The sequence below is a fragment of the Lissotriton vulgaris genome, chromosome 4_1 (assembly GCF_964263255.1).
Source record: "Lissotriton vulgaris chromosome 4_1, aLisVul1.2, whole genome shotgun sequence".
In the NCBI taxonomy this organism is placed as follows: Eukaryota; Metazoa; Chordata; class Amphibia; order Caudata; family Salamandridae; genus Lissotriton; species Lissotriton vulgaris.
In genome coordinates, this window is record NC_141691.1 from 225,232,176 (window position 1) to 225,247,695 (window position 15,520).

Below are 15,520 nucleotides of genomic sequence, written 5' to 3' on the forward strand. Positions count from 1 at the left end.
ACTATGGTAATTTGGGGTTTTTGCATCAATTGTGGTTTTCAATTCTAAACATTTATATTTTTGCTTGTAGCCAAAGGTTTTTATTTTAATAATAGAGATGGCCCACGAGCTTCCCTACCAATAAAATTTTAAAAATAAAAAGAACATAACAAACAAGCATTGACAAAGCCAGACCTATTGACTTTGCCTCCACTCACTCCCCCACCCTTATAATGTGATGAACGGGACTAAATGTGCTAGAATGGAAAGCAAACACCTGTATGCGCTACAGACGCATAGACTTCGGGAAACTTGAGTACTCTGGTCGTACGAAATGATACAGTAGGGGTGTGCTGCACAGGGTGGGCTTTTGCGACCGAAGATGGGCACAGGGTGTTTCATACTGTTCGGTAATAGGAAGTGGGTGTGTCATTAAAGCTGTGCAATAAGATGAGGTAGAGTGTGACACCATAATGATGCCTCCTATAATAATACACTGTAGTGTGCACGGATGTGTTGTCTATAATATACTATACTGCGTAGTGCTGCGGCCAGGCTGTACCACTCTATGTCAAGTTGATGGAAGGCATGGTAGGCATTTTATTGAACTAATTATGTTTTCCTGTGCAACGGCAACAACTCGAAGTATGCTGGGATTTCCTACATTATCTTAACCAGAAGGCTAGACTGGACAGAAGTGCCCTGCACACTCGGAACGTCCACTGCTTGTGTAGTGATGGGTGAAAGGGTGTGCCACGCTGTGCCAGTGTATGTGTAGTAATGGAGGCCGGGTGTGCCAGCCGGTGTGGTGGTGATGGGGACACGCTGCGCCTGTGCCTTTAAGGCGCTAAGCAGAGGAAGGCTCTCATCCCGCCATTGACCTGCAGCCAGGACACCACCTTCCCTGACTCTCGCCATGTAACCGCATCTTGCACTCTCGCCACATCCCCCATTAAAGATACATGTCTGATAAATGTAGCCCTGGGATATTTCATTACCGGGAGGGGTGTCCGCTCCCCTGCTCGGACATGGTGCCAGGGACAGCCGCACACACACAGGGCAGGCGGGCCCATGCTGCCGGCCGGGGGGTGTCGTGCTCGCAGACCAGCTGTGCCCCCAGGCCCGTGAGCCTGCTCCCCGCCGCACGCAGCCCGCCCCCTGCGCGGCCCCTCCCCGCGCCTGGCTTGGTTTCGCCCACCCTGGAACAGTTTCTCTTTGTGGCTGCTGCTTCTGGCCTCAGAGGCGCTTCCTGTGCTGCTCAGAGCCGGACACCATGGCGGCCACCGAGATCGCGCGGCAGATGGTGAGCCGGGCATGGGGGTCGGTCCTGGAGGGTGCAGGGCGGACTTCAGGGGCTGTACGGACGGGTGAAGGGCGAGGCTGGAAGGGGGCATGGATGCAGGTGCCATGCATGGCGCTGGGCGTGCTTCGGGGCGCTGGAGGGAGCACGGCTGGCGGGGATGCAGGGGAGCAGTAGTATTCGACCCCCACACCCTACGCGAGCCTACTCTGGGGGATGCACTGTGGGCGGGCACCGGCCGCGCACACGGCCCCGGGCTGCTGGTGGTCGCGGCGCTGCTGCCCAGGCGCCCCAGCCTTTACCCGCTCCCCGCTGTCTGTGGCATCTGCCCTTCCCTCGCTCTGTTTATTGGTGGATCTGGCTGTGCCCTGGCCGTGCCCTGGCGCTGGGTCATGCCTTGCCCGCTATTACGAGAGGTTTTCCCTGGTCTTGGGTTTGCTTTACATTTGCACTACTGTCTTCTACCGTTCTACTTTACTTTTCTCCTTTGCCCTATCCCTGTTCTGGCCCTGCCTGGGTACAGGTCTGGGACACGCGGTAGGTAGTATGCCAGTGCAGCCTGCACCTGTCCATGCCCGGTAGAACTCTGCCATGGCCTGGGGAAGCCGTGCCCTGGTGGAGTTTTGGGTCACGCGTTGCTCGGTGCTGGTATTCTGTTGCCTTTCTGCCAAGTCTTCCAGCGTCATCGTACCGCTCTGGGGTAAAGCCTGGCACTACCTTGCTGTGGCTGTACCCCGGGGCTACCCTGGCCGTGCCTTGCTGGTGCTTCTGGTCTGTCTCTGCCCTGCAGTTACTGCAGGGTTAGCCCGCTGCTCGGCCTGTGTGTGACCTGGCGCTACTGTGTTTATGCTGCACTGTTTCTGGTGGTGCCAATTTATTGACCTGGATCTGGCAAACCGCAGGGTCTGGTGGTGTCCTGGTGCTGTAGTCTTAAGGTGGCTTGTATGTTTTTTGCTGTATCTGGCGGTGCCTAGCACTATTCTGTATTTGTGCCACTCTGCTAGTGGTGTTATTATGTTGCCTGGGTGTTTGTGTGTGCCGGTGCCCTGGTACAATTCTTTGTTAATGCTGCTCTGCTTTCAGTGATGCCCCTCGTATGCCAGGGCGCGTGGCAGTGCCCTGCTATGCTACTCAGTGCAATCTAGCAGTGTCATGCTGCTGGTCTTGGTCTGACTCTGCTATGGTGCTGTCCCAGTGCATGGATGCAATATAGCCCTGGGTTTGCCCTGGTACTGGCTCTGAGCGGGTACTGTTTTGGGTCTTGGCTTTGGCGCTGCTCCGTGTGGCTGTACACTCGTCTTGATTTGGGTCTGTCTGTGACCTGAAACTGGTGACTCTGGGTGGTGCCTCAGGACTAGTTTATCCTATTGCCCCTCCATCCACTGGTGAACAGAAGCAATTTACTTACCTGTTTCACAGAACTTGTGCCGTTGGGCTTGGTTTTACGTTGTATATACTATGCATCTGCTGGGTCACCCTGTATCGCAGACACGCCTCCTTCGAGCAGATGTCGAGAACGAATACCGTCTGCATTAAATGTGCTCAGATCTTCCTGACCCCCCGATAGAGAGCTTCCTGGACCAGTGGTCTTCAAACTTTTTAAAGCCACCCGAGGTGTTTTAAAATAATTCCCTCCCACGCCCAAAATGAGAAGCGTTTTCTTCAGTTATTCTATGCATATGGCTGCTCTAAACATATTTAATAATTTAAATGTTGAGGTTATAAGTCATCCCTTGGAAAAGGCATTCAAATACATGATTAGCTAAATATTGTGGACAGACTGTCCTCCCTAAAGTGTAAAAGTATCATTCAATCGATCTATGTGGGAGGGATTGTGAGTTATTTACACGTTTCCCCCTTCCCCACCCTCTTGATGCCTACTTCATCCAGGAAATGAGCAACAAAATCTGATCCAGATCATCTATTCCAGAGTGTTTCACTGCCACTCAGTTTTTCACTAAAAACACAACCCTGTTTTCAGCATGATACTACTCTTGAACAGTGCTTGCCAACTCCCTCCTCCTCAAAATCAATGCAGGCCTCCCCTAGAACCCCCCCCCCCCCCCTCTCAGTTTGAAGACTTCTGTCTTGGACTGATATCAGTGCAATCGCACGCTTGTTCCCTTCATGGGATCTGGTCTCTATTCTGACTCCATCTTTGAGTCTGATGATGGTTGTTCATCTTATCTCATAATAGAGGTGCACTGTGTCCTCCCAGCTGTGGTCTGTGCTTGGGCACCTCTAGTGTTCTGTGGATGCTCCAGCTATGTAGGGTCCATCTGCCTGGCTGCACCATGGACCACAGGTACTGAGACATTCAAAACATGGCTACTTAGTAATGTGCCACATCTCCCCATCAGCTTGAATAGATGGCGGTACCAAATCCTGGGCCTCTTCTTTCTACATAAATTAGAAAAGCGATTTCTGAGATTGAGGCTGGGTGCATTAGAGATCTACCCCCATTCCAGTGGAGGTTGGTCTGGCCCACGTGCTTCAAGCCTGGCCACCTCTCTGTAAAAGCTCATCCAGACTGGGTTTAACCAGTGCTCTGTGGCTTTTAATTGGAACTGCCCTTCAGTGGAGAAGTGTGGCTCAATGATTAGAGCGGCAGACCCTGATGCAGAGGTCTAGCCCGGGATTCAATTCCCCGCCTCGGCGGGTCTTGTGCTCAAAATTCTACAGACCTGATAATTCTCGCCTCGGTGCCTATTCCAATCATGGAGTCCCACTCTGCAACTCTGGGCAATAGCTTGCTTAATCTCCACAACGGCCCCCACAACGCTAAGGATGCCTGGCCTCCACCTTGGGGGTTCCCAGGAGTGGACGCCTAACAGGGAAAGCCAGGATGGGTTCCACAGCGGTATTCGTACAAGCGCTTTGAGACCCTTGCGGGTGAGTAGTGCGCTATACAAGTATCAATTTACAATTTTTATGCTTAGATGGAATTTAGCTAAATCCTTCTTTTACGTGAGATCACAGCTTCCACAAGTACCACTTATTGCTGTCTCTTCTGCTACAAATAAAGAAAAAGTGCACCACATGAGCATGTACCATGATGGAAGCCTCCTCTGCGGTAGCATTACCCACATCCTGTAACCTCGCATGAAACTAGACGTCTACCTGTGTGTAAATCTTATTTTGTCTGGTTTCACAATTTGCTAAAAAATAGAACCCGAGTCCCACCTCCCAGGCAGCCCACTTCTTGTACAACGGTTCAAAAAGTTTCAAATTGTGGTGCAGTTCTTCATGCCTCCCAACCTCCCTTTTACTACTTGTTTGCTGTAGGGCTGAGGGTATTCCTCTGGGATGGTGTCATGAAACGCTGGAGGATAGCTGCCTTCATCAGGCAGTTCCGGATTACCAAATAGGTAAATTGGGCACCCGCCTATGGGCCCCACTCCTTTCAGGGGCCCTCAACAATGCATCAAAATAACATTGATTTGATATTGAAATCTATCTTTAATGAAACAAGTCACTGAACTCAAGTTGCCTCTAGGCACTCAATACGACATCTTGCATAGGGTAGACTTCCAAGCTATTCTAAATGATTTCACCCCAAACAAATTGCGGAAAGTGAATATTGAAAGTTTTGTTGGTTTATTTAAAATTAAAACATGGTTTTAATAATTTTTAATGTTTTGTTATGTGTAATAAAATTGGTTTATTAAAATTGTTGGTTGGTAAAATTAAAACATATTGGGAGATAATTTGCGAGTGGGGCTGAAATTTCGACTGCCTTGGGGTCTCCACAGGGTTTAGTCCGGCACTGCCTTCAGGGTTTCCCCAGTTCAAACTGGCGTCACCTAAGAGTTCAGTAATTAACCCTAGACTGCTGTCATTTAGAGCAAATAACAGGCTTGGTGCACAGGCGGAAAAATGTCTTGCAGAGTTAATACCTTGTGTTGCGCTCTGCCTCGAAGGCTCTTATCCCACCCTCTGATGGAATCCACCTCCACGGAGGAAGCACACACAGCTGAGCCCTGGCAGTGTTCGTAGGTGGAGCCCTGTGATTGGATTCCAGCTTACAGGCAACAGACCTGGGTTTCACTGGCCAGCTGTTTAGCATCTGTCGACCATGGGTGAATACTAACTATCAGAGTTCAGTTGTAGACAAACCAGAGCTGCCTTTTATGGTATATTAAACCAGACAATCGAGAGTAAATTCAAGAATCTCCAAGTAGGGCCACAAACCTTAAATTATCCAAGACCACGAAGGCGCTGGCCATGACTTCGGACTTTACTCTGGGGACGAACAGCTTTTCGACTGTCTTTTCAGCGACACATCAGCACCGCAGACCTCCCTGCCACATGCATCCTTTTGCGGCAAACCCCGATAGCATTGCTGTCGGAAAAGCAACACCTGAATGGTAAATTAGATTACTTTAAATCTCATTTGTTGGGAAGCACACCAAAAGGAAGACCTTTGATCCATCCGTGTTGGGGCTGTCGCAGCTCTGGCCCGCCTCTCCAAGAGAGACAAGAATGCATCTCACCCCCACTGAAAACACTTCACTTGAATCAGTTTTAGGGCCTTGATTTACAGAGTTATTTGTACCCGGCAGTGCCACATTGTATCCCATCATGGATTAAGACTGTGTGCTGCAAATGGAACCGTGGGCCCCGCAAACAAGCTCCTCATTCGTGTGCCACGGATGAAAGAATCCAGCCGGTGGCGCCTCGTTTCTACTCTTCTTGTCAAACTGAAACTCTGCGCCTGTTTCTTTAAGAAAACGGGGACCACTTCCTGGTAGAACATTCTGAGTCGGATTGGCCTTGGGCACGTGCGCGGATGTCCCATCCTGATTAGTTAGGGCTATATAAGTCTGATGATGATGTACCTGCCGCTTCTACGGCTTTCACTGTATCCATTTCCTCTTAGTCATCTCCTGCTGGCAAACCTGCCACTGGACACAGTCATCTTGCAATGGTCTTACATCGGTTGTCTGCTCCTAGATCCTGGGGTAAGGAGGTAAGGAGCCCTCTTGTTCCCTGGGGAGCACCTCCCCCAGCCCCTGGAGTCAGACTGTGCTTTGATCAGAGTTTTACCGCTGTGGCCACCAGTCAGCCCTGAATGGAGAAGCAAATAGTTCAATTTTCACACAGGCTCTAGAATTCTCCATGGAGTGGCCCGTCTGGTGGAACGGTAAATAGAAACTAGTCCAATTGCTGACCTTGATTAAAGGCTACTTGGGTAGCCATGTTGGTGAGAGGACTACACTATGACTGCTGTAGGCAGTAAATGGATGGGGGGCCCTCGGGAGAGCCTGAGGGGTTCTGTCTCATTGGCCACCAGGCGGCCGCCCTGCCTTACACAGGTGCGAGCACACACTGGGAAGGAGGCTGGCAACAGTACCTCTTGGTGAGTAAAACAGACCCCAAAGCGGGCCAGGTGATCTAGTAGTGTATTACTCCTACCTATCATTTTAAATGTTTGTCTACTGATCTAGTCTTGCGTTGACTTCTAATGGCTCTTATCCCTCATTCCAGCTCGTGGCCGGTGCAGCTCTGGTGTTCCTTTGGAGGTGATATTTGTGTTAAGACTCTGGCTGTAAACTCACCTGGGTCTTGCTCGGGTTGGAGTGCTCAGATATTTGTGCACCCCTGAAACCTTGGACTGCCCTAGTCTACATTCTTCCCTGATACTGCAGTACTCTGTTATATCCTGGGACTGCTGTAGCCTCAACTATGTTCAAACATAAATTGTTCCCTGGTGCTTCCTTCGCCTTGACAGCCCAGGTACTGACCTACCTGTAGAAGAGTCCTGGCTCCTCTCTGGTGCAAGTCATGCCCAAGATAGAGCCATGCGCTGGCACCACTCTAGCCTAGGTGACTTATTGGGTTGAGCTAGTCCCTGGTATGATCTTAGTCGAACCTGAGCTTTGGATTACCAAGGCATGGTGCTCCTGTTCTAGCCAGAGCGATTTCCTGGGTGTGCTCTTGGGAACGCTGCATCTCCACGCACCTGGGCCCCTTCTCATGCCTTTTGGCCTTTCCTCTCTACATGCCAGTTGACGGCTCCTCAGTAAATAAGTGACCGGTCCATCCATATTCACTCCATGAAAGAGTCAGCAGGTTGGTTGTGTGGCATTGTCTTCGTTCAGAGAGCCATTGATGTGCGGGCTGAGTCGGTGGTGGACGCTGTGCTGTCACCGCTGTGATGTCTTCAGCACCGTCCATATTCTGGCTGTCATTGTGCCTAAACCAAGCCAGCAGCTCATGTGCAGGACACAGGCGTGTTGAGGCCAACGAGGGGGGCAGGGTTATGTGTGCATGTAAAACACCCTATTGCGACCGGACTGGACTGGTGATCCTAGTGTTTGTAAAGTCTGACTAAATCAGAAAAACTCCATCTCTTTGAGGAAAACGACATCGTGAATTCTGGCCCTGTGGTGGGTTTGGGTATTTTAGAGTGAGCTGTTTTAAGTCTAGGATCTAACAGTGCACATGGTAAACAGGCCTATTTTTAACAATATACACATAGTGGGTTTGCGCCCACCCCTTTCAACCATTGACTAGTTTCTTTGAGCCATTGGCTTGAGACTTTATCAATTATCTCTTGTTTAATCCAGGTGGAGTATTCAGCTCTCGCCTAATGCTATTGGCTATTGAGTGTATCCTTCTGCCTTTCTGTGATTGCTTGCAGTGAACTTCACGAGGGACTACTTTACAACTATAGCGCACTCTTATCTCTTACTGGCTCAGTCCCATGTGTTTCACTGTAGCCCAGTTGCTTTACAAGGGCGTGTTTTAAAATATGTCGGCGCAGAAACATTTTGTTCCTATGACCAACAAACCCCCAGAACCAAGTGGATGTCCATTTGTGCTGTGAACCGTCATTGAAGGCAGGGTTTGGTCGTCATGAAGTGTGTATGTTGTTGCATTCGCGACACAAGCTTCACTGCAGGAATGTTCCAGGGGCCACTTGTGACATTTTTGACTTTCCTGTATGAGAAACCGAGCCGCAGTCTCCACGCCTATGTCTTGTGCTTTTCAACTTCCTGTTCTCATTGTTATCGCACAATGAGGCACCCTGAGCCGTGAGCACCGCTTCTACATCAGAGCCCTTACACGCTGCTCCAAACTTCGCTCTCTTGAACATAACCCACACCCCCGAATGTTAATAAGGATGTATGACTGTGAGACACGTCAAGAATAAAACACAGATAAACGCCACAGAACAAACGCATAAAAATAGCGTAGACCATCTGTGCCTCCTTAACTGTGTAGCATGCTTCCCTCTCCTTGTTACAAATATTGCTTTTATCCTCCCCCCTACTCTGGCCATTTGTGTCTTCTACTCCATGTGTGCCAAGTGAAAGTGCTCCAAAGCTGCCATCTGGCTACATTTCTGGTACTATGTACATTTCCTAAAAATAAGCGGTGGGCATAGGATCCTTCTACACTCTCCACCCCTCTCGAATGCTGGAGCTTGGCATTCAACACTTCTGTCTTTACAGTATGTTTAGCATACTGTAAAGACAGATTTGCAAAGCCAATGATTAAGGTATTGTATAGTGTAAAGATGTGACTGGTGGTCTGGTCTGCCTCCTGTTGTTGAGTGTCCTTTGTCTCTGTCAGTGGCGGCCATGACGCTGCTCTTGGAATGTGTGTTGCTCCCAGTGTTCTGTGCCACCATGTTGGACCAGTCCGTGTAACTCTTGCTGAGCTCTGAAGACACCTTTGTTCCTGGTGAAGTGTCACTGGGTCTTTTCCATGTGTCTGTACCTTGGAAATACATTAGCATATTAAGCTGACAGGACAAGATGCGCCAATTATGTTTATCACCTTAATTATTTCCGAACACAGTTTTGACTAGTTCTGGCTATATGGACTAAGCCGTGATTGAGTATGGCTCAACCCAAAAAAACGCAGTTAAATTGATTACTAGTGAATGGTTCTACAATCGTATATATTTGTTGAGGAAAAAGGTATTCTATTATAGCTACTAGTAGGACAGCCATATTGTTTCACAGGTTATTTGGAATCAGTCAAGTAATGTCGCTGCAAAAAAGAGTAATGTCCAAAACTTGTCAATAAAATGTAGACTGTGCCTTAAAACCTCTTCCCATTAACTTATTATTTTACTGTAATGTATTAATAGATATAGGAATATATTTTATTATCATTGGAAGACCTACATAGTGAAATTAGGAACAATTTAGGAATTGTGTATTGGGATCTACATCTTATATGGTTTACAAAAATCGTTTTCCTGTATTTAGAAATAGATAATGTAACGCTGTGGTTACTCGTAGGTCTGGTATGACAGTGCAGCTCTCTAGAGGCCTATTGTTACCAATTTTTTTACATAGGCACTTAAAGGCCTTTTGCTCACCTCAGAGTAGCATTACCCGCTCACCTCATGCTTTTGGCTGGTTGGTTTCAGCCCACCTCCTGTGAAGTGCTGCATTGCAATGCATGATGGACTATTTTTACATTTCAAAAGTACACTCCATCTTGACCGTTTTTTTTCTCACATAATTATACTTTGTTTTTGTGTCCACTACAGTGGGCTTTTTGAAAATATTTTAATCTGAACTCAAAGTGCAAGACAGATCTATTGACTTTGCCTGTGCCTCTTTATGTATGATGGTTTTAGATGATTTTAAACCAAGAAAGTCAGTACTTGAGGCGAAGCCTGTGGTAAATCTGCCCAGCTCTATGTATACATTGGTATCAGTGTGCAAACTCCAAGTGTTCACTGTCATTGACATAAACTAGTGATGAGGCTTTCACGAGCTGGATAGAAGAAAGGTGCCCCACTAATATAAACAAGCACTGGCGTTGCCAATAGGTCTCGCAGTAGGAACGTTGGAGCTATTGGTTTTGTAAATGACAAAGCCCTTTATGTTTTTAAAATGAAAACAAAAATAAAAGGCATTGTTATTTGCAATTGTAATAGCTCCAACATTCCTACTGCGAGACCTATTGGCAACGCCAGTGCTTGTTTAGATATAGAGCTCCCTATCGATCCATTGAGGAAGATGGGTTGCATACCACCCCTCCCCGCCGCCTTTTCGCAGTCGCTTGATTTCTACTTGCACTTGACCGGAGCCTCCTGCCCCACTACCCCCTACCGATTCTCACTCTGGGAAGCTTCTGTGTCGCATCTTTAGGGCATGGGAGGGTGTTTCCAACTATAGGGGAGTGTGTGGTGGATCGAGAGTCGCACCTCTGGTTGTGGGTCACTGTGTCCGGAGTAGTTTGCGCTGGTGAGGGAGGCTGGCCGTATTTTGGTGCGATGTCTGTTTGGGAGGCTGTGGCATTATTTGTTCTACCAAGAGCCCTTTAATAACCTTTTCCCCACTGGCTTCCAGTCTGTTGTGGGGGTCGGGGGTTCGTTAGACCGAGGTTGCCATGCTACGGTTGTTTTGGGGGACGGGATAGCGATTGCTAGGCTTATTTTTTGATGTACTTATAATGAGATGGATTGAGTCCGTGGCGGGAGCATGGTAATTTCTTAGCTGGGGTGGGTAAGGGTAGTGGGTAGAAGCTGTCACTTGTTTCTTTTTGAGAATTGGGTGTCCTTTTGCTCTGCACTGGGGACACTGGCCTACAGTGTGGGAGAGGTCTCCGCGTCGGTTTAACTGCAAGGGCTCAGACTGCTGTATGGAGGATGGGAGCCCCCCGCCCTTGTCTGTGGGGATCCCTCTGGACACAGGTGTCCGGGTTTAAGCCGCCCTCCCCGCTGTCTGCCTGCCCAGACTGTCCTTGCAGCCCTGAGGAATGTGCCCTCAGTGTGGGAATCCGGCTCCGGCCCCAGACGGCAGCCACAGCGCAGGCTCCGATCAATAGACATTCACACAAACTTCAGGGGGCAGCACCAGGACACAAAGCGGCGTGTTTATCATCGCTAGTCGCAGACACGGCTCGCTGCTTTTACGAGGACGCTTGAAATCGGGTTTTTTTTCTTTTTTTTAACCCTCATTAGATGCTAGGATTGCTTGTCCTGTCTGAAATCATGCCCCTTAACAGCTGTTGCTGAACCTAGTAAACAAAGGGATCAAACTGTAAATTTCAGGATCCTTTTCGTTGTCCTTTGCGATTTTATTTTTGCATTTGATGACTCTTTTATTTTGGATCAGAATTTGAAGTGGAACAGTTTACCGCAAACTGTACATGCTTGTACATCGCTTAAAACGCACCTTGTCGGACTTTTAATTTGTTAACTCGTGTAAACCTGAACTCAAATTATATTGCTATTTTGGTTCGGGAGTAAGAAGTTGATTGTGACAAATGATGTATCATTTAGATTTTAGTTATCTGGCAACGGCCTTGAATTTAATAAAGGAAGACGTTGCGCTCGAACCTGCTATACATTTTGATACTGCAATTTTGTGAACCGCGAAACAATATTTTCCAAATATTTGTATTTGTTGACTCGTTTGTATGTGCACGTTTAGTTCGCAAAAGAAAACAACACGACCAGACTTTTTTTGGTCTAGTTGTAGGTGTAATACAGTGATAAAATATATAGATAGTTCTGTAATATCGGAACGGCACGCTCCATATTATTTCTTCTAATTTTTAATCGATCTGTAATCCATACAGAGCAGCCTTTCTTTATACTGGTTTGGTGCCACATGTATGTAAGCGTAAACCCAAGTTATTCTTATAAGACTTTTATCTGTATATAATTCACATAATGATGCCGTTTTAGCTTTACACTAACTGTACTAAACTTGAGTTTGACGATTGACTTTTTTTAAGGGGCTCTTATTTTATGTATGTTTTCTGAAATTATGTAGGACTTTGTTGTAATCTGGTTGCGAAAGCGCGATGCGCTTGGAGAGAGGCCGGAGGGAACCCGGATGGGGGCGGGAGAGCCTGGTGGGGGGCGGGAATGCGAGGGAGGAGAAGTGTGGCAGGCGGAATGCCTGTGAGTTTGACGATTGACTTTTTTTAAGGGGCTCTTATTTTATGTATGTTTTCTGAAATTATGTAGGACTTTGCGAGCATGGTAGAAACTAAAAGTAATCTCAGAACAAGCAACACGTACCTGATAATGCAGAGCGCCAAAAACATTAAATAAAATATATCATTCTGCTCGCTGTAAAAGGAAGAACCCACAGTCGGGCAGGTTACCGCAAAGCCAGCTACGGGAATGGAGAAAGGGAATGAACAAGCAAATTCAATCGCAACCCTTCAAAAGCCCACACAGCAGAGCTAATCCGAATGGGAAAACTGCCAATGATCTTTTAAAAAGACAAAAAAAGACACTAAACCAGCGAGCATGGTAGAAACTAAAAGTAATCTCAGAACAAGCAACACGTACCTGATAATGCAGAGCGGCCGGGAAACTGAAAGTACGGCCGGCCGGCCAGCCATGATTAATTAGGGGAGGAGAAGCCGCAGAGCGCACGCTGGGCGAAGCCCTTTGATGTGCTGTGCGGCCGTGAATGCGCGTGCTTGTTTGGTCACGTGATTCACGTGAACTTGATGAAAACCGCACGAACTAAACCCTTGGTTTCACGAGCGTTTTGAGGACATGAATTCTCGCTCCGCTCAATGCGCTTGCGCGCATTGATAGGTCGCGAGACCTAAAAATTACTAGTAAATAGTAGTAAAGACTTTATTTCGGTTTCTGTACAAACCATAAAAGTACATATACAGTAATAAAACATTTTAAAACACATTGATTGTAAACACATGTCAGATAAAGTGCCAAAGGTGCAGGGGTGTGCTATCTTCCGTACTAGTCAATCATGTGACTAGAACACCTAACAGCATGGAGAGAGGGATGTGCTTTTATGGACCAGTAACTAGAGGTCTCCTGCAGTCTGAAGCTGCAGCTACTACACGGAGTCTCCAGTTCAAAGGCCAGCGCGAGGAGTTACTGTCTAGAGAGTTGTCTTACAGATTCAAGAATAAAATGAACTGTGATCCTCTGAAAGGGCACATATGGGGGTCTTTGGACCAGTCCACCCACTCAAGGATTCTGGTCAGGAGTTCGGTGCAGGGACCAATGCTCATGAGGGCCCTCCTGTTTCAGCCCAGAGATGCTGATCAGGAGTTGGGTGAGGGGAGATGGTGCTTCTGGGGACCCTTGGGCATCTGTCCCGGAATGCTGGTCAGGCGTTAAGGGAGGGAGGCAGGCCAGTACTCACAAAGGTACTCGGGCATCCTCTAAAGGATGCCAGTCAGGAGTTTGGTGAGCTGAGACAGTACTCATGAAGGTCCTCGGGTATCCGTCAAGGGATGCTGGTCTGCAGTTGAGTTAGGGGGACCAGTGCTCATGGGGGCCCTCGAGCATCCACCAAGGGATGCTGGGTAGGAGTCGGGTGAGGGGACAGGTACACCTCAGTTTGGACGCAGCAATGTGCTAAAATCAGTCTTGACCCTTTTCCAATGGGAACAGTCCTCCCTGATCCCGGGCACAAGCAGCACAGGACCGGGGTCGCCCTATTTTGGGCTCATCAGCCAGGTGTAACTTGGTTGCTTTGTGTTCTGGTCCAGGAAGGACCTGACTTGGCAATTTGGGCTGGACTGATCCTATTGGAGCAGGGTCAAGGATGATTTACATATGGCTGGGCCCAAACGAAGGTTGCATGGTGAGCAAAATAGCAATGTACTGGGCTGCAGCCCGACTAAATACCAGTGGCTGAGACTAATGTAGGCATTCCATCCACCAGGTTTTGTATATGTCCCCCTGCTTCTACCCCACCTCCACCCCGACGGTGACCCCGGCTGACCCTAGCACTGGTAATTTCTGAATGACTTGTATCCAGTAAGACGCCATCGTCCCCTGTAATAAGCAGTTGGATTTTTGTTCAAATGTGCCTTTGGTCTGCCTCGGGCAAAGTCTTCTGGAACCAGGCGTGAACCGAGAGGAAACCTGCGGTGTGGGGGGTGGTGGTGTTTCTTTTTGTTGTTGCATGATTTCGTTCCGTTTGTAGTAGGGTGGGGCATTTTCATTGATGGCAGGATCTGTTTGTAGGCACTGGTTTCTAAGGGGTTGAATTGAATATTATGCTTAAACGGGCACATGCCGATTTATTTGTTGCATGGGCGAAATAATTTTAAAGTAAAACAGCAGAACATAGTACATATAATTGGCCTGCTTTTAATAAGATATTTACCAACTTAAACCTACGTTTTGTATTTTTTTTTAATGGCTTCATGTAATCATGACCGCAACCCACGCAAGGGGACCGTGTAGGTGTAAATGGTGTTACTACTGTGTAATTGTATGCCACAACTTTGCAAAGAATTTACTATTGCATAATTGTGCAAAGAGTGTTGAGTAGAAGGAGGCTTGTCTTAAAAGTTGGTGAATACTTAAAAAGACTCCTGAACCCACACCCCACTTCATCCTGCACACGGGCCGAGGTTTACTCCAGCAAAGAGCTCAATCTACAACCCTTCCAGGGTGGGAAGGGGGACGTAAACCTCTCAGACTTTGTGGGCTGTAGGGAAGGTGGTTTTTTCAAGGGGTAAAGTGTTATCGCCAAAGAAGGAAAAAAAATAGCATTTCAATATTGGCAGTTTCCACAGTGCAAAGTTGTACAGTGCCGCAAAAATGAATTTGCATGACTCGCTCTCAGTAGTACAGGTTTCTAGATGTGCTACTGTGACTTGGTGAACGTAATAACTCTGAAGCAGTGAGCAATACTGCTCCTTCGAGTGAAGATTTCAGATTTCTTTTGTGAATTGCGCCCACTTTTTAGGTCGAGCCTAGAGCCAGCGCGCATGTACTGCTCGCTCTGGTAGGCAGGCTGTATTGGAGTTTGCCCTGGAAGCCGTGCCCACTCCGCCCATGTTTGTCGCGTGCCATTGTCTTTCGTAAATGCTGGCTTCTGATTCGTAAATAGGTTTGTTAGTCCCTCCTTTGTACCGCCTTGTCTTCATTTGTAACCTCGCAAGAGACTGGCCCTTTTACTTCTGTTGCTACATGGTACATCTTCTTTAGTCTAGAAGCACTATTTTATGTAATGCCTTTTTGCTGCTGCGGGCACAACATACTTTCCTTCGCGCCATGCATGCTTTCACTTTTAAAGCAGCCCAGGAAAATCACGGATGCTTCTTTTCAATGATATAGGTTTCATTAAAAATGTTTGAAGCTTTACCTACGTGTTATCGACATCTCCGTTAGTCTTTCCTCAGGTGAATATGGACATGCATCCCAAAGGGGGTGGTGAAATTATTTAAACAAAACCGGTCTAGCTACCACCTGAAACTCCTGGCCCACTTATCAAAGCCTTGAAGTGAAGTTACGAATTACATGATTCTACTAATGCTACT

General features: G+C 47.7%; 1 protein-coding gene across 6 annotated transcripts in view; it reads left to right on the forward strand.

The window, feature by feature from the left end:
- Positions 1-781: 781 nt before the first annotated feature.
- The window catches only part of SEPTIN6 (septin 6), a 190,386-nt gene continuing 175,647 nt past the window's right edge, over positions 782-15,520 (forward strand). For all 6 annotated transcript variants that reach the window (XM_086918555.1, XM_086918553.1, XM_086918554.1 and 3 more), the window contains exon 1: positions 782-1,282. In XM_086918555.1, the coding sequence (XP_086774681.1) occupies positions 1,253-1,282 (30 nt within the window). In that variant the 5' untranslated portion in view covers positions 782-1,252. The remainder of the gene's footprint in view (positions 1,283-15,520) is intronic.